At 35.8% G+C, this 24,607-nt stretch overlaps 2 protein-coding genes across 4 annotated transcripts in view; one reads left to right on the top strand and one right to left on the bottom strand.

Moving 5' to 3' along the window:
• Nucleotides 1-15,170, bottom strand: part of LOC126849826 (protein prickle) — a 147,123-nt gene extending 131,953 nt beyond the window's left edge. Inside the window, exons 1-2 of the mRNA XM_050592115.1 lie at nt 14,852-15,170; nt 3,643-3,768 (exon numbers count right to left, since the gene is read on the bottom strand). Of these exons, the coding sequence (XP_050448072.1) occupies nt 3,643-3,767 (125 nt within the window). The 5' untranslated portion in view covers nt 3,768; nt 14,852-15,170. The remainder of the gene's footprint in view (nt 1-3,642; nt 3,769-14,851) is intronic.
• Nucleotides 15,171-18,362: 3,192 nt separating this feature from the next.
• LOC126851059 (tafazzin) overlaps nt 18,363-24,607 on the top strand; it is a 6,488-nt gene continuing 243 nt past the window's right edge. Inside the window, exons 1-7 of one of the 3 annotated variants that reach the window (XM_050594659.1) lie at nt 18,499-18,615; nt 19,757-19,840; nt 20,216-20,423; nt 20,528-20,656; nt 22,020-22,263; nt 23,375-23,629; nt 23,706-24,607. The exon at nt 23,706-24,607 is cut by the window's right edge and continues 243 nt beyond it. In XM_050594659.1, the coding sequence (XP_050450616.1) occupies nt 20,345-20,423; nt 20,528-20,656; nt 22,020-22,263; nt 23,375-23,629; nt 23,706-23,763 (765 nt within the window). In that variant the 5' untranslated portion in view covers nt 18,499-18,615; nt 19,757-19,840; nt 20,216-20,344 and the 3' untranslated portion in view covers nt 23,764-24,607. Of the gene's footprint in view, nt 18,616-19,756; nt 19,841-20,215; nt 20,424-20,527; nt 20,657-22,019; nt 22,264-23,374; nt 23,630-23,705 lie in introns of all 3 variants that reach the window. The other 2 variants (XM_050594651.1, XM_050594642.1) reach the window with 2 other exon arrangements.

Here is a 24,607-nt window from a genome sequence, read left to right as displayed (position 1 = left end):
CGCCTTCATCTGCGCAACATTTAACCGTGGCGATCGTATTTAGAGGAGAAACCGGGACTCCGCGCGACTCTCCCGAAATCATTCTTACTGGAGTAGCTTCGAATATCTGCACGACGCATCTCGCTAACGTCTTTTCATCTTACGACTTACATCTCGAGCAACTCGGTCCGACAGGTGCGTCTCGTGTAACCTGTAAGCCCACGCGCATACACATGTGGAACCCCGAGAGAGATCTGGGACTATATATCTTATGAAAAACACGGATGTTGCGATCTTAATATATAAAATTGCTTGTCAAATAAAAGTATAAATTATTCCTACCTTTACAAGTTGTTAAAAGTATCCATTTTTGTATCAATACGAATCATCTCGAAACAAGACGTATGATGGAGGCAATAAGATACGCGAGCTTTAAAGATATAAATTCGCAAAAGAAATTAAAAATAATATTTTTGTGCAAAATTAAAAATTATCGCATTATTTTTAATAATGCCCACAAAACAAATTGAAATGTGAAATAATACATGGATTTGCAGTTGAGGCGATTCTCCGAACTTCCGCGTGCCGTAAATTTCACTTCTCATTGAGAAACGAGACATCGATGATGATGATGATGATGATGATAATGATGCGAGACCATGATCGCGAAGAGGCAGAACTCAAATGTCAACGCTCATCGCTTCTGAGGGGCGTCAAAGAAGCAGCAAACATCCACCACGGGGAGACGAAACCCCGACCATTTTAGCGACTATTTCCTCGTGAATCAGAAATAACGGATGTTTATTATGTGCCACTTTTCCTGTCAAATTCATCGAACCGTCACGGCATCTCACAAGCGCGAGTTACAGACGTATTACAAAAAGCGTCCTTTTTGCACAGCTATGTACTTAGATGCCAAGCAGTAAACATGGAACACGACAATCGCGGGAAAGCCGGTGATTATCGGATCCGTCGAGCGGACGTACTCGGAGCTATAGAAAGCCTAATGGCATTAACGAGCCGAAGCCACGGTCATTGCGCGCGAAAACAAAATTACGTAAACGGCAAAATATAAAATTATCTCGGCGCACATCTCCTGCCGATTATCTGTAACGCTTCGTTAGCGCTAAGTATGTCGAACGAATTGATCCGCGTGTTTATCTTCATCAGACCAAGCGATCTTCGAAATTGATAATGATCTACGCCGAAAAATATATACCATGTTTATATAAATATGTATATGTATTCAATTTTAATTAAAAGCGACTCAGTCACTCCGAATGCAATTAAGTCTCATTTTCGTGGTGCATTCAAAGCGGAATTCAATCTCAAATTCAGAATCGCATCTAAAAGGTACTTAAAATATTTAAAAAATAAAAAATAACATACATTGTTCCGAATATTTACAGATATCGCGAATACGTTTGTAAATTTGAGATAAAAATTGATTTTTATTCTCAGACCGATTCGAAAGTGAACCTTAGATACTATGAGGTATTTTTGTAATCTATTGAAGTGAAATTTTGGGGAAAAATTTTAATTTAGTGTGAGATTGACAATTGTAATAAGATATTTTTTGTCGAGTTAAGATTCTCAAGAATGTATATTATTTTATTCTTCTAGCAATAATATAATTCCATTTTATTTGAAAAGTTTAATGAAAAACAATAGCAATAATTTTTCATTAAAAACATATTTTATTTTTGATAATGACAAACACGAACACAATATCAACAGAAGAATAATTTGTATGTTATGCATAATTTTATCGATATCACATTTGCCTTACATTCATTATCAATGATAATAAAATGCCGATCATTAGACTGTTCAAGATTCATGCAAGTTCCAATTGAAGCTTACAACCACTCTCTCAGACAAGTTGTGAAAGAGAGAGAGAGAGAGAGAGAGAGAGAGAGAGAGAGAGAGAGAAAGAGATATGATGCCATATATCAACCAACAACTCTTGTTTTTAATAACGAAAGGATAAACTCTCGCCCGCGCATTAAAGGCCATGGATATGAAATCTGTCGGTGCTGTTCTAAGGCGATAATGGAGCCTGGATGTAGGTACTACTACGCGAGATGCGTTTCGCGAACCACGGAACGATCCGGCGAACGAACGGCCGGGCCAGAGCGCTGGTTCAAGGGAGGTTCGGTATGTTAATTACAGACCAACATACGTATCCCTCTCTCGCTCCACCACGTCCCACAGCCCCCTTGCCATGGGTTACCTCGGTTGCCAGCCGATTCGTCTTGGAACGGCCCCCATTGCCGGTCTCGTTGCACGCAGGGCTCGCGTGAGACCGACGAGTCGACCCTACGACCCGAAACGCTCGTTTTGCCCTCTTTCGAACTCGCTGCGAGAGCAACGCGGTGAGGAGAGCCCGGCCCGGCCCGGCTCGTCTCGATTCAGCTCCTCTCTTCTCTTAACCGCTTCCTTTGCGCCTTCTCTGATTTCTTCCATCGAAGGCTAATCGAGTGATCGGCAGCGTCAGCCGGTGCATCGGAAATATATCCGCGCGAGAAGAGCAGAGAAGAGCAGAGAAGAGCACATCGTGCGAATTTAGATCGGATGATTCGAGACGTCGATAAACTTTATTTACGTGAAGATCTGACCGAAGATATAGACCCGTTACAAATTTCTATTAAGTAGGGGAAAAAATGTAGATCGCTACCACATCAAAAATCTCAATTTCATTCAAGAGATGCTGGACTGTATATTTTGTATGTTAAAGTCATGGATTAATGAAAGGATGGCGACAACAACAATCTGATACAGCCTAATCATACGCTTCCATCAAGCATCTATAAACGGAATCAATGAATGGAACCACTCTCACCACAGGCTAGCGTCGATGTGAAAATCTTTCCTCGGTCAGATTCATTCGAGATTGTAGAAGAAGATAGTTATTGAACTAATGTATCTCTCACGCAAGGTGAAATAACTACGATCCATGATAACGACCAGTGAGCTTAAGAGACTAAATCAAAGCTACCGCTTATAATAAGAGTAAAATCTCTTTTCTTAAAAAAAAAAAAATTTTTTTCGATATTTTTAGCCGCACTAACTTATAATTAGACTAGCCCATATTATCGGCTTGGCTCTATTTCAAGATTATTGATATAAAAAGTAAAGCGCGCGAAACACAATTCATTACACACGAGTGTTGTTGGAGATCAACTCTCATCAACTTAATTTTTGTACATTTGGCGAGAAGTATGAACCCAAGATATGCGATAAATATGTTTTGACCTATCAAATACATCCCCTACGAGATTCTCTAGCTTGATAGTTTCTCGAAATGATACGTATTACTCTGTCAGTTTTAACCATGAGATCGCAGACGAAGCAATATGCCGGGCCAATTTACCGCGCACATTCGCAGGATGGTACGATCATTTTTCCGGTTTTGCGCGAAGGATGTTTCTTTTTCAACATCTTATCGATCCGCCCATCACGCACAGTACTGCCCTCAAGATCTTACCCAGGTCAGCCCGAGTCGGGTTTTTTTTGTGATTTAACCTCGACCGCTCCTCCCTTCCTCCCTCTCCTCCCATCTCGATGTTAAGGGCAGAGAAAAATCGACAATTTGCACCTGCGCTTCTCTCGTTTGCGAGAACAAAGGCGCTACGCAAATATGTTACACATGATGATACTCACCGCCAAAAGTGTGGCACGTATCCGGCGGGACACAACTCTCGGCACTGACCGCACGGTGCACCTTGGAGGACAACATTTCCGGACGAGTAATTATTGGGCGGCGCGTCTTGTCCCTGGGACAGCATTCTGTAACGAACACGAATTTACGGTGAGCGTGTCATTTTGGCACGGCCCTTCTTAATGCTTAACCACAATTTGCTACGCCGAAAGTGTTTCTCAACCTATGCTCCTGCGATTCACAATAAATGAAATTTCGCCGTAAATAAGAAAGTGATTTCCTTACACAATAAATTTCGTTATACGAAGAGTAATTTTTCAGTAAAACAAGTAAAAAAATGTGCAAATTAGAAACTTGTACATTGCTTCCTCATAATTTTATTTCTTTTTCTCCATAATATCAGTAATTGTAATTACAAATATGTCTAAATTCAATACCAATTATCCGTTAATGATATTCTATTTATGTAAAAATATTTAGCCCGATAACTCAAAATTTGCGGAAGTTAGAACAACACCCTTTTTTTCAGAAATTTAAAATTTTATAAAAAATATACCTCTTCACCGATCCAAGCCAAGTACAATACCAACCGATCTTTAATAAAACTTTATTTATATAAAAAAAAATTTAGCCCGTTATCTCAAAATTTATGGAAATTAGAGTAACCGCGTCCTATTGTGCACATATATACTGACATTTTTTTTAAATATGTTTTTTCGACGTTTTAGAACATTTTGAACATATTGGCATCAAAATTTAAAAAAAAAAAAAAAAATTTTTGACAAAGCTTCCTCTATGAGGAACCAAGAAGAACTTCAAAGTATTAAAGAAATACATATGTACGGCATCTTCCTTTATTTAAGTAAAATAAGAAAATAACTATAAAAAAAATTAAATAAATTTATTAATAAAACTCGATTAATAAAAATTATAAATTTTTGCTTCCTGATAGAGGGAGCTTTGTTTTTGTGGAAAAAAATTCTTTTTTTTCAAATTTTGATGCTAATGTACTCAGAATGTTCTAAAACATCAAAAAAATATTTTTACAAAATGTCCGTGTGTGTGTGTGTGTATGTGCACAAAAAAGACGGTTGCTCTAACTTCCATAAGTTTTGAGATGGACTAAATTTTTTTATAGGAATAAAGTATCATTAAAGTTGGTTGGTATTGTACATTCATCATTAAAGTTGATTGGTATTGTACTTAGCTAGAATCGGTAAAAGGGTTTATTTTTTATAAAATTTTGAATTTTTCAAAAAAAACAGGATGTTGTTCTAACTTCCCTAAATTTTGAGATGTCAATCTAAATATTTTTATATGAATAGAATATCATTAAAAGATGGTTGATATTGAATTTGATGGGAATTGGTAAAAGAATTTATTTTTCACGAAAGTTTGAATTTTCCAATAAATATATGTGCATGCTTTAACTTCCACAAATTTTCAGATATTGGGCTAAATATTTTTACATGAATAGAATATCATTAAAGAATGGTTGGAATTGAATTTGAGAAGAATTGATGAAAAGATTCATTTTTTATAAAATTTTGAATTTTTCCAAAAAAACACTAACTTCCTCAAATTTTGAGATATCGGGTTAAATATTTTTACATGAATAAAGTATCATTAAAGGATGATTGTAGATATCAATTTTGAACGTATTTGTAAATACGATTTCTGATATTATAAAGGGAAGAAAATAAAATTATGAGAAAGCAAAACGTGCAAGTTTCTAATGCGCACAATTTTTTATTTTTTTATTTATCCTTATTATTATTTTTATATAATATGATTTTTTATTGTATAATCATTAAATATATAATTATTAAATATCGTCAATTCATTTAAATAAAATATAACAAAAAAAAAAATTTTATTTACGAATAAAACAATATTATATGTCGATTATGATATTGTAAAGCAAATTATTCTATTCAAAGTGGATTTAAAAAGAGAGCGATTAAAGACAAAATTAAATCTTTCACATGACTTACAATAGCCGTAAATCATTTAATTACTGTAAGATATTATAATCGAAAGCGTGACACCCTGTCATTGTCATAAAATATTAGTTTGATCATCGCGTGGCAAAGGGCTCAATTATCATGTCGGGGATCGTCACGCTCGGGGAAATTACCGCAAACAGCGCAGAGTCCACGTCTTGTCACGCCTGAACGGGTTAGGAAATTTGTCTTCTCGCAACGTCGATCTCGAAGGATTCGCTTACGGCGACGGAGAAATTGAAGAACGATCCTCGTGCGACCATCTCCACGATCAGAATCGGCCTTAACCCTCCAGCGTGAACGGAAACTCACATCCGATACAGCGTTATCGCGTACTCGCGTAATTATCATCATTTTGTTGACGAATGAGATTTCCACGGTTTCATTTAGATCCGTAACGGGATATTACACGCTGTTAAACTACCATATCTTTTCCCTAACTCGACTCTTCTTGTGCTGCGTATACGCTTTTTCACATGTGATTACGCTTGTATGCTATACAAGGTGTCTCAAAATTAAACCGATAAATTTCACATGATTATAGAAGACATCAAAACAAGTCAACTTTGTTAATAAAACCATGTCCGCGAATGAGTCATTTTGATATTAAAGAATCAAAGACTGAGAGCAAAAATCCTTGAAAAAAATTATTTTTTCAAAATTTTATTAATGTGATTAGATAGAAATGTTTTTATCATAAAATTTTTGTATAAAACATTTTTTGATATCTCGAATAATTTTCGAGATATATGGAGAAAAGCAAAAAGCTGCTCTACATATGAGATGTGATTTTATTTCTTAGAATCGTTTTTAGGCCGCAACTGGAAATTTCTAAATTCCTCTATTTATTCCCCGTACATGTATGTAAAGTTTCATCAAAATTAGAAGTGTCGGATTGGCAAGGTTTCCTTTTTAGATTTTGATTTTCTAGTATCAAAATGGCTCATTCGCGGATAGGGATTTATTGGCAAAATTGGCTTATTTTGGTGTCCTTTATAACCACCTTATTGATCTAATCCTAGGTCACTCTGTATATTTATATATATCGTGAGCATAACATATACATTATGTTAATAAATTCGCATTAGTTGAATACAAATAATTATTTATAAATCATTTCTGTCTCGAGATTCTCTATATTTAATGAATTAAGATATTTAGACCACTTCTGCGATATTTTCTAGTAATTTGATTAGCCAATAATTGTTTCTGTATCTCTGTATATTACATTTGTTATATACGCTCGACTGCGTACTCGCACGAGTGTGTAAATTGAGAAATTTATTACTTCACGCGCTTGTATATATGTATATATGCATTCGACGCTAAAATCGCGTCTTTTTAACATGCATCGCATTTATTCGCGCGCGCGCCGTGCATCGTAAACTGCTTTGATACGTCGAAACTGAAAGTTAGCCTGCAATCTTCGCCTGCATATTTCTTCAAACGCGATCGCATTGCCGTTCATTAACCTCGCTGAAGAGTGGAAGGCCGGATCATCATAAAACATCGAGTGCTTGAAACGGGTTCGCGCTCAATAGATACCACCTATAAGTACATTAGACGGACGTCAAATTAAATCGAGACCGCCTCCATATGCTGTAATAAAGACTTCTCTCGTTTGCGCTAATATAGCGCTGGGAGAGGTCGTAAAAAGTCCCTCTAAGCTCGATCTCCGAAATAAACTTACGATCTTTGTCTCCATCTGACCAAACACGCGCTTGACGCACCTCCACCAGGTTTGCGAGGACATCAATCGTCCGCGTGACGTAGGCATCATAAGTCTGGCCGCGAAAATAATTAATTAATGGCGCTAGCTAATACGGAGAAACGGCTGGTTACACCTCGCTCTCGCTCAAATTAATAATCGAAGTTCGTAATTAGTAGGTAAGCGACAGCGCTGCCGCCGCGGCCTTCGATTAACTGACATCAGGTGTAATTACACCCCTCTTCAGCATTTTATTGCGATGAAAATTGTCGTTGCGACCTCGACTGTCTGCTCGCTAACGGCCTTGATTTACCTCCATCACGTAACGCTATTAATATCAGCATCGTGTTTTGGTCACATAATTCTAATTGAGTCCGCGCGATTTATTAGTAATAAAAAAAAAGAAAGAGAAAATACGTGACATGTTTGGATTAATGAGATATCTTGAGAATGAGTATCGAATCTATAAAATATTAGCTTATATTATATATTATACATCTTAATACGATTTCGTCATGTTATCCTTTTAAATTTGACTGAACTGTACTAAAACGCCCACTCTATATATAGTAAGACGATTTCGAAAGACACACTACTATCATGTCACATGATTCTTTTCGAAAATGCTTACCACCCCATGACGATGCAAATGCTACCATCTAAATAATATTATTTAATATTTTGACGTAACATTGAGATTATGTGCAGCGTAAAGTGACCACAACTCACTTTGCTAAGTCATCCAATCTGAGACACTCCACTAGGCCTAGTCACTGATCAAAACTCATTATCAGTCCAGTTACTTATATGGAATAATGACAGATTTACTGAAGATAGTATAGAAATCAATCAGGAGCAGGTTTCTCTGTATTTTTTAATTATGCATCAAGAATTTCGCATCAAGAATTATAATGTGAGATAAGTTTTTAATAAACATTGATTTATAGCGATACAAAAAAATTAAAAAAGCAATTTTTTATGCTACCGTTCCTCAAAAAAAAAAAAAAAGAAAAAAGAAAAAAAGAGAGAAATAAGTAAAAAAAGATATTTAGACAACTCGCTGCATACTTTGTCACTAATTTGTTTCTTTTTACCGTGTACGTATTGTTTATTTATGACTACATATAAATTAAATACAAACCTTTAATACCTAATGCTATTAACTGTGGATTGGTAACTCTCTTTAGTGGATTCTATATGCTTGTATTATTAGTAACGGATTAAGTTTGCAATAAAACACATTGACGGTCCAGGTATCTGTACAAAATCGCGAGAGGTAATTTCAGATTGAGAGTGTCGAGATTCGCAGATTTCGAAGGCCATCTCTCTCTCTATTTCTCACGAAAAAAAAAAAAAAAAATTAGCGTAAACTGCGCCGGATTATGGCACGCTTGTCGAACCCTGCCTTCGCAGACATATTTCTGCAGCCGTTGTTCGAGTATACAAAGTGAAGTTTTTTATTTTCGACTATGCAAACGTAAGAGGCTTACGTCTGACATAATTGACGCAGAGATATACGATGCGTATTCTATAAAAATTGCCCGCCTCTGTGATGACAGAGTGGAATCATGAATTATAAGCGGACAGCCAATGGGATTTTTTTGCGTTGTTGACTTGATTGCAAGAATTAATGAGAAAGCAACACCTGCAGTTAATCTAAGTTAAGTATTAAGCAAGTAGAATTCTAAAGTTTATTTAATCTTACAAAAGAATTTAAAGTTGATTAATATGCATATTATTTTCAATATTATAAGTCGATATCAATGCCAATACTTATAATATTAAAGGAATAATCTCTGTTTGCTGTTTTTATAACTGTATTTTTAATAGTTAAAAAAAATAATTAAATTTTACTATATTTTATCTTTTATTTGTAAAATTAAAAAAAAAATTACAATTCATAAATAAAAATTATGTTAAATTGAACTCAATTCGATTTAATTTTACTGTACATAAAGCTTGATAATACATTTTTAACTTTCAATGATGAATAACCTGTAATTATATAAGTAACCCTGATTGGCAGAAATGATAAATAATTCTGTAAATTATAACTGCATTATATGATTATATAATTTTGATCATTTTTCAAGCATTATAGAGAATATTACGGTGTATGGGGAGAGAGAGGTGTTGACTATCTTGGTGCATTGTATACATCCCTATCTTTTCTATATCACCCACAAAAAATCAGATACAATTGCAATTTGAACACGATTCAAATAACTGTGGAATCTCTAACGGCGATAAAAGAAGCCAGACTTATTTATCTGCGCCGGACCACAATAAGCCATTGAAATTTAATATCACCGGAATTGAATGATAGAATGTTCCGCGAAGCTACAGCTGACGCCTGCGCCTCTCTCCACCGCTACAAATTACACTCGGTAATTCAGTTCCTTGACCGCGAAGTCGCACAAGAAGTCAAGTCTATTCCATGGCAAGTGAACGACCGCGTAGCTTCCCGTGTTGGTCCATAAGTCATTGGCGGGCCGTTAGATTGCAAAGTGCGAAAAGAGATTTCGAATGTTGGCCGCGCTAAATGTATATCCCTGTCCAGATTCGCAGAGTCCACGATTCGTGAAAATTTATTGGCGGCTTACTGTTCGCGCGCGCGCCTGCATTCATCAGCTACACAGGTAGCAAAAATTGTCTTTATGACCTAATTTGACGTTAAAATAACGCCAAAATCGTTATCTTTGCTATCTAGATAACGTAGACGTTGCATGAACTTTCATTGCCATCTAATGTATTCCGTTATGATCTCTTTTATATCAAAATTTTCAAACAATATATAAGTATTATATATTTTATTATATAATATTTACATTATATATATATATATATATATATAATGTAAATATTATATAATATTTACATTATATATATATATATATATATATATATATATATATATATATATATATATATATTATATATATATATATATATATATATATATATATATATTTACATTATATATATATATATATATATATATATATTTACATTATATATATATATATATATATATATATTATATATATATATATATATATATATATATAATGTTATATATAATGCATGCAACAATATCACGTGAAAGAAACTAGTTCTCATTCGATTTTTATAATTCAAATTATTTAATATTTATAGAAAGTGAAAATTCAATACTTTTATCTATTTAAAGAAAAAATATATATTTTTCTTATCACAGAATATCGATGCGATTAAATACATGTACATTAAAAGTGTTTTTTGATTACCACGTGATAATTTCCAAAGCACGGAAAATTTCAATTAGAGCGTCCTGCTTGTCGAATTTTTTACATGTATATTACGGAAACACGAGGAGCAGCAGGGATGTACTTAAGGGCCGCTACTTTGTACATAAGTTAATGATCGCGAATAGCAGGGATCGCCGTATTATATAACCGATCACTAGGAAGCCTACCTACCCGTACTCGCCTCGAGCTTTGTCTTAACGACGCAAGCGTACGCGAGCAAAGCAACCGCCGATCGTCGACTCATGCTTACGAACGTTCCTCGTCCCGCGCGGTATACGCATTATAATGCGAATCATCGCCACTGTACACACACGGATCCGGGCGTGCGTCCGAACGACAGTTTCATCCCGAACGCGTATGTCGCCTTGAATAGAATCTGTAGCGAAAAAGCTGGCAAAATATCGAATCTCGCAATAACATCCGAGCTACGCGGAAAAGACTTGTCAACATGCGTGATTGAGCAATATATCAATTTATAAATCTCTTTCCTCGTGTTATAAAAAGATAATTACTTTCGCTTAAAAAATATGTTGCGAAAGGTATCAAGTTGTAATTTTCAATAATGAAATCTAATCTTGCGAATGAAAAAATATCTCGAATAAAACACCACCGGGATAAAAGAGCGGCGGGAGGGGGATGAGGGAGGGGGGGGGAGCTAATTAAAAAAAAAAAAAAACCATCTCATTTCCCAGGTATCCTTTTTTGTCAAACAAGCGATCAAGTGTCGCGGAATCGAGTGCCATTTGTCGAAAATTTACGATTCCATTCGCTCTCTCGCGCGTATACGGAGAATTAATTCCGCAATGAAAACGCGCGCGAGGATAATTTACGCACTCTCAGTATGTGTATGCGTATCCGCATCCCACGAGGGGAGGGGGCGGTTATTAGTTCAGGCTAGTTTGGGAACTGGTTGTCTCGAGTAAACAGCGAGGTACCTCGCGTTTCTCGCACGCCAGGTGTAATTTTCCGCATCAACGAGTCCCGTGTCCCGTCGATGGCGCCGTCATTTTCGGAATCCGATCGAGAAAATCATAGTTTTCGACTTTCTTAGTAGCGCCGTAAAAGTAAATAAATACTCCCGTCAGCCATAATTAACCGTCATTACATCGTTCTACGCTTCTTACCCGAAAGCGAAACTCGCGCGGGAATTAAGGAAAGCGGGCTATACGCAACCGAAGAAGGAGGAGAAGAAACTGCGGCAGCTCTCGTGGAGTAATTAGTATCTTTTTATGTCGTTAACGTTTAAGCGAAAAGAAACGACGTCAGCGATAGCGCGAACGCAGACATGTTAATGGACACGATAGTAAGTGTGTCCCGCGAGTGTTCTGTCTCCCCTTGTGCTTTATAATTCGTGAAACGACCAATTAACGTTCTAAGAGAGGTAAAGTAGGTGGTCTCTCCTTCCTCGTCTACTCGTCTCTCCTGAATGACCCTCGAATGCCCGTTTCGAGACCGCCGCGCAGGTGGCATGTGCTTATTGGCGAGAAACTGCTTCTGACGCTCGTTTTCGCGAGAAGCTTTTCGGCTAGATTAACTCTTTAACGATTATACTCGCGCGTATGATGAAGGGATAAATAATTGACATTTCTCTAAATGGCTTTGATTATTTTTTAGCGATTATATCTTAGGGGAAAATTATTTTTTAGTTTTTATTTTTTTATGGAAAAATTACTTTTCAAATTTTTTTAAAACGTTTTTTTTTAGAGATTACGTTGTTTTTTGAGAGGTAAATATTTTTTAAAACTTTTTGTTGCGTACAAGTTGGGATATTTTTTTTATGTATGTGGCGTACTTTTTTTACCTTTGTGAGGTTCTTTTTTAGTAGGTCGACATTTATCTAAATGGCTTTGATGGAAATAAGATTTGACTCTTAAGCTGCGTCCTCATTGGAGCAACAACGAGCAACTTTTTGTTGATGTTCCATGTTTCTTAAAAAAATTGCTGGTTGTTACCAAAAGTTTTTTGAGGTTTTTTAATGTTTCCGTTGCCAGCGATAAAAGTTGCCGCTTGTTTCGTGTTTCCATTCAAAGCGGTAAAGATGAAAGGAAAATTAGTAACACGTATCAACAGGTCGCAACAGGAACAAATGTTCCTTCAGTGTGGACATTCAGTTGCCAGTAATAGTCGCATTATCCAAAAATGTCTTCCACAAAATGGGATAATGAAATAATTATCAAGTTAATAGAAGATTATAAGAAATATAAGTGTTTATTATATAGGACATCTTCTGATAAAAAATATGATAAAACTGAAAATATGAAAAAACGCTGTAAGAAGCATATCTTCTTCTGTCTGCATATCTTATTCTATTTGCAACGAAACTGATTTGTTTCTTCAATGTGGACAATTTGTTGCTGGCAACAAATGGGAAAATGGGAATAGGCACAAAACCCAAATATTCCTGTGATTGATTATGTTGCTTCAGTATGGACGAAATATTGCCTTCAGTTGACATATGTCGGATTATTTTGAAACATTTAGCAACAATAAGCAAGAAAAAGTTGCTCCAGTGAGGACGCAGCTTTAAATTAATCCTTACCTATTCATATCATAAAGAATTCTAAAACAAGACAATTTTGACAAATGAGTTGTTTTGACATTAGAGAATCAAAGACTAACAAAAGAACCTCGCAAACCTAAAAATTCCGATTTTGATGAAACTTTACACATATGCAGAGGATAAATAGATGAATTTTCAAGTTACGACCCAAAAATGATTCTAAGGGATGAAATCATCCCTTATATGTAGAGCGTTTTTTTGCTTTTTTCGACATATGTATTTCGAAAATTATTTGAGATATCAAAAAATATTTTATACAAAAGTTTCATGATAAAAACATCACTATTTAACCATATTAATAAAATTTTTTAAAAATGATTTTTTTCAATCATTTTTGTCAAATGATTTTTTTTCAATAATTTTTGTCTTTGTTAATCTTTGATTTTCTAATACCAAAACGGTTAATTTATAACTACCTGAAGTTTATCGGTCTAATTAGGATACTCTATATATTACAATGTGTATCAATGTATTTAACGCACACTTAGATAAATATATTCAATTTTGAACAACAATAGAAAAAGGAGAAGTTATATAAATTTCTGGAATTATATAAATTTTTTTTAGGAAACAATAATTTTAATTAAAGCTTTAATTTCATGAAGAATCTAATGCTAAATCACACATTGTCTGAATATGAGAAAAGTAGTTTATTGATGTAAATGCGTTTTTATTTCATCAAGCAGTAACATGTAAACTCAAGAAAAATTTTCATGAAGAAAAATAAATGTTCTTTTGCTGAGAGAGATTAAATATTTTACAATTAAACTTTAATATATTGAATTTTCTAATATTAAATTTTTTCAATAGTTTGAAAAATATTAAATTTTATTAATAATCATTTACATTTCTACCAAACTAAATCGATCTAAAACTTTCAACATGAAAACATCACAGGATTGGTACCAATCAAAAACTGAGATAAATCCGAAACTTGACAAAGAAAAATATCACACATATTAATAAAAGAATAAAGAATATATATTAGAATTCACAAATGAACTCTCTTACTCGTTCAAGGCAATTTTTCTATAATTTATTATTCATGAAAAAAGATAGAAATAACAATTAAAATAAAAAAATGTATTTAATCTCTAAAGAACATTTCAACAGACGCGTTTCAATTGTAAATGAGAAATCATAAACCCAGACAGCGGACAATAAAGTTATTTGTTGCGGGATACACTGTCAAGTTCAGGGTTAAAGATCCTTGACAGGGGCCCATTAAAATCCTCGCAGTGGATCGCCTCGCATGACTCGGCGCGGTATCGGCGTCGGTTCACCAGGAGTCGGCAAACTATGACTCGTGAGTTTTCCTAGCACAAAGACTCGGTCCGTTCCGCACAGGAGAGAGAGAGAGGAAGAGACAAAAAACCCCATTCCACATCCCATCGTCTACAAAACGCGGTTCGCCGATCGCGACGCGAGATGCGTCTTATCTCTGTGCACCACACCGGGCTTCGCCGTTTCTTCCGCAACGAAAGAGGCGAGCGCACGCGTTCCATCGTCGACGCCGACGCCGAGTCAGGCAAAGCAAAGTCGAGGCGAGCCCTGCGCGATATCTGCGATCGAGAGCGAGCGCGCTTCGAAGAATCTCATGCGGAACCACATGCATGCAGGCATGCATGCATACATATATGTGTCCATACATACCTGTTGCTTTCCTTATGCCGCAGCGCGACGCCAATGGTAGCGTCGCGTGGTCCAACGAGATCACCAGCGAAGGATGCGGGCCCTGAGATGTGCCCGCGATATGCGCGATCCTCCGTTGACGTTGCGCGCGCTGAATGGATGGGAACGGCTCGCTCTCCCTCGTCACCGATTCCGGGAAGGAGAAAGCACAGAGCATCAAGCTCCCGTCAATTCGAGTACGATCACCGAGAGATGTTTCCGTGTCTCGCCAGGAATCGGCAGAACCGACGATGCACCTGCACTTGCACTTGCCGCCGCACCATCGTAATCGTCGCGCCGCGAATTCACCATGGACCACCGTAGCGCCGTGCGATGTCGTGGGATAGCGACCGTCGTGGCGAGCGGCAACGACGACGACCCGAGCATCGTCGCGGCATCACCGTGTAACACGTCAAATCGCGAATCGAGTCGAACGTTCAAAGTCGGCTTCGCGACTCACCTTTTCCCTTCCCGTTCCCGTTTTCTCGCTATTTCTTCACACGCGCGCGCGTACACATTCGTTACCAAACTGACCGAATTCGAAGAATCGTTGACAACTTCACTGCGCCGCGAGCCGGCGAATCGACCGAGGATCGATCGGAAGATTCCCGGAATGATTTCGGCTCGCGAGGACGTGCGTCAATAATTGCTGATTGAAATTGACAAAACCGAAAAGGAGACACCAAAAGTTGCATCCGATCGCGAATTTTTTTCGAGCTACTTGAATGTAGCGGCGAAGGAGGCGCGCACTCGGCGATCGGTCGATCGTCACCGATCACCGCGCACACGCAGTGTGCGGTGTTCGCCGACGTGATCGCGCACCGATGTACTTGCCAAGGGTGCCTTGTTCGATGGCGCGCCAACACGCAGAACCAACCGATCCCGAGAGTCGAACTGGCCGCCGAGATGAGGCCCAACTCCCCACTCCGTGAAGTGCGCCTCGACTGGTTGCCGCTTCTTTCCTCGCGTCGATCTCTTCTCCCTCCCCCTCCCCACCACCCTCCTTCAACCGTCCCGAATGCCACTGGACGTTCTCCTTCCCTCCCCCTTTCTTCCTTCATCCCGCTACGATGTTCGAGCGCGACTCAACGCTCTCTCGCATCATTGTGTATCTCCTCTTCTCGCGTGCGCGAGCCCTTCTTTCCTTCTCTCTCGTTTCGTTTCTCTTCTCTATCTTACACGCACGCGTAGATTTTTTCACTCGCGATCGTAAATGACCGTGCGATCGAACGGAGTCGATAGCTCGCGTGTCGATTCCACCGGTAGTTAACTGCCCATCCGCGCGCATTTCGCGGAAAGTTATAGAGAGAAAGCCTCTTTCAGGACTGATCTCATGTGACTCGAATTCCGGGAACGTCAATTAATCTTCTCGTCCCGAGGAAAAAGAGTGATTGATTCTTCGCATTTCTTTCTAGCGTTTGATTGTAGCGATGACGATGCGATTAATTGCGATTAACGATAATCAATATTACTCTAATGAACTTCAATTATCTGTATGGCTGTTGTTTTCTCATTCGGGGGGTCGCATTTCTTTTATATGTTCAAAATCTCTTATGACTAGTACTTATTGTTAGATATATACTGTGTGGGAAAATAGTTTGTAAACAATCAAGTTCGCAATCACTAATGTTTACAACCGTGTACAGAGGCTTTTTTTTTCACTTACAGGAGATTCCACAAGAACGATAACATTTTCAAGGAGAATGCGAGAAAAACTCTACACTTTTTTTTTTTTGAATGAGAATGAAATTGTTAAGTGAACTTACGTACTTTATATGCGAATCACGCATTTTTCTTTTGTCTGTGTTTTTCCCTTAAGGATGTTTTGGATGTACAATAGTAGCAAAAAATTGTCAAAATTAAAAAGAAAACATGTTTCTTCCGTTTATATTGTTTAAAAAATTAAAAAAATAAATTCGGGTTATGAAAAAAATTAAAGTATCAAAATAATATGGATTTTGACGTCTTCGTAAAAGAAAATAGTTGTAATTAATATTTTTCCTAATTTATGGCAAAAACTTTTGATCGTGAATATTCTCTGAAATCAGCTGCAAAAAACAATGAAAAACGAGTAATTTGCAGAAACAGAAAAAGAGACAGATAATATTTTTCTACAATTTTTAGTAAATAACTTTTAAACGAATTAGTGGATCTAAATCAAGTTTTGCACAAATATTTATTAGAATTTTTTTAATATATGTGAAAATTTTTATCATTGGTAATATTTTTTTTGTCAAATTTGTCGATAAATGTTACAATAAGCGATTTTCCATAAGAATGAATAGTAACTTTAAATTTAAATAACTTCCAAACCGTTAATAGAATTGTGCTTAGTTTTTGCACAAATATTCGGAAGAAATAGTAGAACAATCTATGAAATTTTAATGCTTTTGTTAGTATTTCGATATATGTCACATATATCCTTAATACACATAACGCCCCTTTCTCTCTTTTACTCGCACTTTTAATATTCTAGCCTCCCCCTCGTTTCTTCCTTCCTGCTCCCATTTTCTTATCTTCTTTTCCCACGTTTAATATTCCGCATTCGTCTTGCCCTTCGTCATTCCCCTTTCTCTCCTTTGTTTCTACTTTCTGGTTATTTCGTTTTTGTTCGCGTATGTCTGCTTCGTTATACACATCGCCATTTCTCGTTACACGTAATTCGATGTTTTAACTACGATGTAATTAAATATTAAATGAAGAACGAGGACAAGCCATCACGGTATCTATATAATTAAATAACTGAAATAATTAACGTAACTAGCATTACGAAACTTGCAAATTTAAGAGTAATAATTCTGTCAACATTGAAGTTTTTACTGAAGTTTTTATTGAAAAAGATGGAAATAATAAGGTACTTAAATATCAAGTTTTTAAATCCTTTTAAATTCTCTTTAATTTCATTTGAATCTATATAAAGCTAATAAATTTAAATATAAAATCGAATTTAGTTTATAAAAATATTTTTATTTTTTCAAAATTATTACCGCGTGTATAAACAATCAAAGAATTAAAATAAAATAGTGTATATCTTTTTCCGTATCGATTTACAATACGTATGTATATATTTTTCAAATTCTCATTAAACAAACAAATTTCTCTGTTGAATGTTTTAATAATACTGATAGCTGACGAAATCCAACTGATTAAGACGAAGCTGTAATCGCTTTCAAAAGCGGGTTTATAGATATCCAAGGACGCAATAAAATATGACGCACGAAGCGCATGACGAGAGCATCAATCACATCAGCCAGGTGATAAGAGACACGACGGGGAAGGGAGGGAAGAAGCGACAATTCTAAAATTAAGACAGTAATCCACGTGCCCGTCGAATTCTGCAACGAACGAATTTCGAATGTGTCCGATCTGAAGATATTCGCGGATCAGGTGTTGCGTCGCATCGCGACGCAGGACGCTCGGTCGAGATCGGCCGCGCTCGGTGACGCTCGGTGACGTTCGGCCACGTGATCCGCGTCGCGAAACATGGCGCTGACTCGCGCACGAAGATGGCTGCCGCGCGTTACGAAAGACCGGACGATCTTTCGCGGGGAAACCGTTTCCCGATCGTTCAGACAATCGCCGTGCCGCCGTTCGCTCCACATAGTCACGCACGGTGGTGGCCGTCGGCGCGATGGTATACGATATCAAGTGGATCATACCGAAACTACGGAACCCGTCCCGGTTATGGAACATTGCGAGCAGCATAACCTTCGCGGCGGTGGGCATTTTTTCGAAAATCATCATAGGTAAGGGCTGTTCGCGTACCGGTCATCCTTCAACATTCGTCGCTCGATTTGCGACAATTGCGATGACAGATCGCTCGAACGGTACGGCTCGTGATATCGCCGAGAGCCCATGATGATTAAAATGGTGATGGCGCGTGTGTGTGTGTGTGTGTGTGTGTGTGTGTGTGTGCGCGCGCGCGCGCGCGCGCACGAGAGCTAGGATCGTTTCCATACACGACGTACGAGTGTTCTTCTTCGTCGTCGTCGTTGTAGGACAACATAGATATCGCGCGAAGGTTAAATGAAAATATATAGCACGCGCTATGGTATCGGCTGACATTGACGGTGGTGGCCGTTGTGCCGCATGGAAATATACGGGCGCGATCGTTTACCATCGCGACACATATGTATATCATTCGTGAATCGAAAACAAGGCGTTGTTTATAAAAAAATAAAATTGAAACACACATATGCGATACAAGCGCGCAATGTAGAGCTATGATTGAAATAAACCTTATCTGTCAATATCAATCGCTAGAGAAAGATCAGAGTCATTGTGTCGTCATCAATCATTGTGCTTAATTGTAACACAGATCACTGCTTGCCAAGTGGACTTTATGTACATACACATACATGTCTACTAGCATTATTGTCTTTCTCTCTCTCGTGTAATATTACATGTAATATTACGTTACACATATGACATGTATAATGAACATACACTAGTATCGCATGAATTCAAAGACTATTTATATTCTTGATGGTCTTTGATTAGCATATAAAGTGTATTACATAATATGATTCTTTATAAATTTTAGCTGTACAATATTTTTTTTCTTCCTGCTTCCTGATATATTTATTAAATTATTTAGAAAAAAGTATATTTTTTACAGAATTAGAGTAAAAAGCATGACATATGTAGACATATTTTTTAATAAACTGTAATGTAATATTAATATAATTTATACTAAATAAAAACACATACGATTCAATAAAAATAAACCTGTGATAAATAGTAAAAATAAATATAAACAAAATAATTTCTGCACATTTAATTATCAATTTGATTATGTATTATTAAACTTTTTTTTAATGCATTTTGTATATTTTCAGGTATTAATACGTGCATAACAATAACATTTATTTTATTGATGTGTTTCAGTATGAAATATAATTATACGATGATATATAATCGTATACACATACATATGCATATAATTAAAAGCTATGAAGCTATGAAACAAAGGTTATTGGTCATTTTTTTATGCATGACATTTATTCACATTCTAATATTTATTGAAATGAAAATAAAATTATGTTAATTCATGTATATACATCGCAAATACCTACAAAGACCTCATATATATTCTGCCTTGTAACATCGAATGAAAATCGTGATAATTCAGAATACTTTAATAACAGGATGTCGATTTTCGACCATTATTCCATTACGCTTTTTAAAGAGTAACCTTGTGCTATTTATTTGTAACTATCTATTAACAAAGTTATCATTAATTTATAATTAATTGCCATTAACTTATTGTTATGTAATGAAAATACCGTCCACTCATGATTGTAAACGAAGCGTATAATTATGAATAATTTATAAATAATTGTTAAGGAAATAAAGCAGTGGAATCATTTTTCAAGGATGTTTGCGATTACCATTTCTGCGTAGACTAAATCCAATTAATGTACGCGCCAAATATTTCGAATCAACATCGAAGTACTCTTGATTTTGAAGATTAAAATGCGACGATTGAATCTGATTTTTTTTTTGACGAATCTGATTTTTTGTTATGTCAGGCATCTCGTGGCCCGAAACCAAGGTGAGTCCTTTGCGCGGACTCTGGACTACGTATGCTACGTATACTGCGTGTGAGTATGCTCTGCGATGTGTAATCTAACAAGGAATTTATCTTCTGCATTTAAGAATGGCTGAACAAAACGACGGTGTACAACAAGCACATTATCGTGCGCGCCTTAGACCTCCGGCCGAAAAACGTTCCGCTCATTACCGTGTCGAATCATCACAGTTGCTTCGACGATCCGGGGATATGGGGTAAGCTTTTTCCCTTTCACGTCGTTCGTTTAAATGCCTTTCGGCATCCGCGTAATAACGTATCATCAGTCCTCCGCCATGACCCTTTCGCCGGAACTTGCGTTGCGCGCGCTTGATTTATCGTCTCGAGAAAAATAAAATAAAAAATAAAAATATGCACGCGCGTACGAATCGTCCAAGGTGTAAAGCGACGCGGGACCGTCCATTCGTCGGCTAATAAAACAGCATGCTTCGTAATCCCGCAGACGCAGTTAAGGACCGAGAGACGCGCGATGAAACATAAGAATGCAACATCTCGTTTAACTTATTATTCAGGATGTTTCAGAAATACTTCAACAAAATTTAGGAGTGAATTCTTCAAAAACAAGAAAAAAGTCATATAAACATATGTCTGGAAATGCCTGATTTATAAGTTTAATCGAAAGATTTCAACGACAAGCATTGACATAATATATCTACAATGATACATGAGCAATATTATAAAAATATAATAAAATTGTATATAATGTAAAATAATATAATAAAAAAAAAACACTTTAATTCAATTGTTTATCTATTAATAATAAATGCTCAAAATGTCCTTCACCTACTTCATGACGGTTGCGAATGATTTCGCAGACATCTACGATGCGTTAGTCTCTTCATTTGCAATTTCAATTGCTTAAACTAGGACTTTTAAGTATCCCGAGATAAAAATATGGATTTAGATCAGGCCATGGTACTGAATTGAATATAATCTTCCGATTATAATTCATAAATCAGGCATTTCCGGACATATGTTTTATGATATTTTTTTCTTGTTTTTTTTGTGTGGAGAATTCATCCCCAGAGTTTATTGAAATATTTGTAAAACACCCTATATAATCTAGTTTAAAAAAAAAAAAAAAAAATCGAAAAATCTTTTATCTAAAAGTAAAAGAATCTTTTTAGTATTTTTTTGGAAAATAAGATTACAATACTTGAAAAATTAAAGCTTGAAAATTGCTTGCTAATTATTCATTCTGAACTACTCGAGTTGTAATAGTTCGACGGATTTGAAAATGCGAGATTATATTAACGATAAGATAATAGCTATACGAGTCATTAGCCACACGTGAGAATGAAACAATAACAAAGATACTTTGTTCTTATTTTCATTGCGTCTCCGGTGTTTAATTGTGCGTAATTAATAGTAAGTTTCCTTTTTTACGCGTCCTATTTCTTTTTCTTTTTTTTTAAACGAGTAATATTATAGTGGTTTTTTCGACATCCTTAATGTGCGCTTATGTCCCCTCTTTTGAGACGTGTTTTTCTTTCTCAGAACGACGCCGATACGCGATCGAATGAAAGAATTTAAGACAGAAAAATCTCTGAACTCATTTAGCGACCCTGGACATCCGGCACGGGTTTAATCGACGTAAGATAAGATGGTCGCTCGCCGCCCAGGACATTTGTTTCACGAATGTCTGGCATTCCTACTTTTTCATGCTCGGCAAGTGCATACCCGTCGTCAGAGGTGACGGCGTGTATCAGGAAGCCATGGACTTCTGCATCGAAAAGTTGACCAGTGGCGAGTGGGTACACGTCTTCCCCGAAGGAAAAGTCAATATGTTTAAGGAAGAGATGAGGTTCGTACTCGAGTTACTTTCGTAATCCTTTAAAATCCTTTCAAATCTGAGAGCATAAACCTGCGTACGCTATTGCAAATTAATGCCATCGTATTATAATACAATGAAAAAAAATTAAACTCTTTATATACAGGGTGTTTCAAAATAAGTGTGAAAAATTTTAGATGATTTTTTACCGAAAATTAAGACGAGTTTTTCATATAAACATATACTCCTATATTCCTCCCTGAGGAGTTACACTCCAAAGGGGGAGGTGGAAATTAAATTTTTTTAATTTTGGACAAGTTAGGAAAATGAAATTTGGTGGACATTTCCACCTAGAAAGGATTTATTAATATTTTTTTATCTTTCCGTATTGTTATAAGGGGATGAAACTCTCTCAAACAATCTCTATTTAATTATTCATTAGAACTTTTTAAAGAACCGGAATGTGATCATCTAAAAATGTGCATTAGAAAGCTTGATTCTTTTAGAAACCTTTCTTTTTCTTTTATTTATTTCATAAAATTAATAGTTTTCAAGAAAAAAAAATAAAATACATTATGCACAGCATCGTACTAAATGGCTTAGATTTCGAATTACAAGAAGTTGAATTTTAGAATAAAAAAAGCAAGCAAAACAAAATTGTAATAAATGTAGGAAAAAAAGGAAAAATAGCACAAAATTAATAATAAATAAAAACCTAATTTTTCTTCCTTTGGAGGAATATAATGTAATGTAACATTTCTCTTCAGGAAGGTATATAGGAGTATATGTTTATATAAAACTTCCCTAAATTTTCAACAAAGTATTATTTAAAATTTTTCGCACTTACTTAGAAACACCCTGTATATATAATTTGCAATTTATATTTTTGAAAAGTTTATCGTTCGTTTTTTGAGATAAAAATCGATTCGATTCAAATAAATTTAATACATTGGTTAGATTATTAAAATATTATAAATTTAATGTGCATTGATTAGATTATTAAAATATTAAAAATTTAAGTGGCTTATTCTTGAAAAATATCTTTAGTCGTAAAGATTACTTTTTAAAGTTTTATATGTATAAGAAAATCATGGATAAGCATGTCATTACAATCAGTAAGAATTAAATCGATGATATTGTTCAGGTTGAAATGGGGCGTGGGTAGATTAATATTAGAATCGCCCGTCACGCCTATCGTAATTCCTATTTACCATCTCGGTATGGATGACATACTTCCCAACGAGCCGCCCTATATGTTTAGAACGGGAAAGAAAGTTACCATGAATTACGGAGAGCCCATAGATTTTAGTGGAATGCTGGCAGATTTGCGGGCGTCAAAAGCGAGCGAGATGGAAGCACGGAAAGCGATAACTGATCGCATTCAAGAAGAACTTATAAGGTAACGCTGTAATATTTAAATCTTCATGTTTTGCGAGCATTATTAAGAAGAAACAATGGCAAAAAAAAGCAAAAAGATATTTAAACATTTTCAGATTGAAGGCAGTAACAGAAAAACTTCATACAAAATTATGACGAAGATGATGTTTTTTTTCCGTCATCCTACTGTCTAGCCTTATTTGCCAAAAATATAAAGAGACATGATTGATTGAGTGATCAAAAGTGAGTTTGTATGCACAATCTGTATGAAATCAGTTTCCTTTTTAAAATTATATTCATATTGTAAGTAGTATTTTCCTGACAATATCGATTATTAGTTAATGTAAGTATCAATTGTATAAGTCATTCTGCGACGTTTTCGTCGTCTTTAGTTATTCCTTTCGTAACTCTCCGAAAGCTTTGAAACATATATAAAGAATGTATCCAAAGTTGTGTATTTGCTTCCAATTATACATCTGATAAATATGAGTTTAATTATCCTTTAATAGAAAGTCTCAAACAACTCAATTTTTCATTATTAAATAGATTTATATTAATAAGAGTGAATTTCTTTCTCTCTCTCTCTCTTTTTTATTTATAATTTTTATTAGTTTCATTGAAACTTAAAATCTTTAATTTTAAGATCACATATCGCACTCCTAGAAAAATACTGTCACAACTCAAAAAATACAAATTTTTCATTTGCAAAATCAAATTAAAAAAATGACGATCTTCTATCCTGTAGCAATTGACTTCGCAAACAGACGTGTGATGTTATTCCTCCACGAAGGTATTGTTTCAGGCATCCTTGTTATGGGTTTAATTTGAAATGCGAATTTTTTAAATTGTGATATTGTTTTTCTAAAAGTATGATATAACTGAACATGAAAATTTTATTAATGGGAAGATTGCAACTTTGTCAAATGTTTATAACTAACAATAAGAAAATGTGTGTAAACTTGATACATGCTGCTATATATTCCTTTGGAGAGTTACATAT

This window comes from Cataglyphis hispanica, chromosome 1 (assembly GCF_021464435.1).
Source record: "Cataglyphis hispanica isolate Lineage 1 chromosome 1, ULB_Chis1_1.0, whole genome shotgun sequence".
Classification (NCBI taxonomy): domain Eukaryota; kingdom Metazoa; phylum Arthropoda; class Insecta; order Hymenoptera; family Formicidae; genus Cataglyphis; species Cataglyphis hispanica.
Note: the sequence above shows the minus strand (reverse complement) of the source record. Positions and strands in the feature narration are given on the sequence as shown.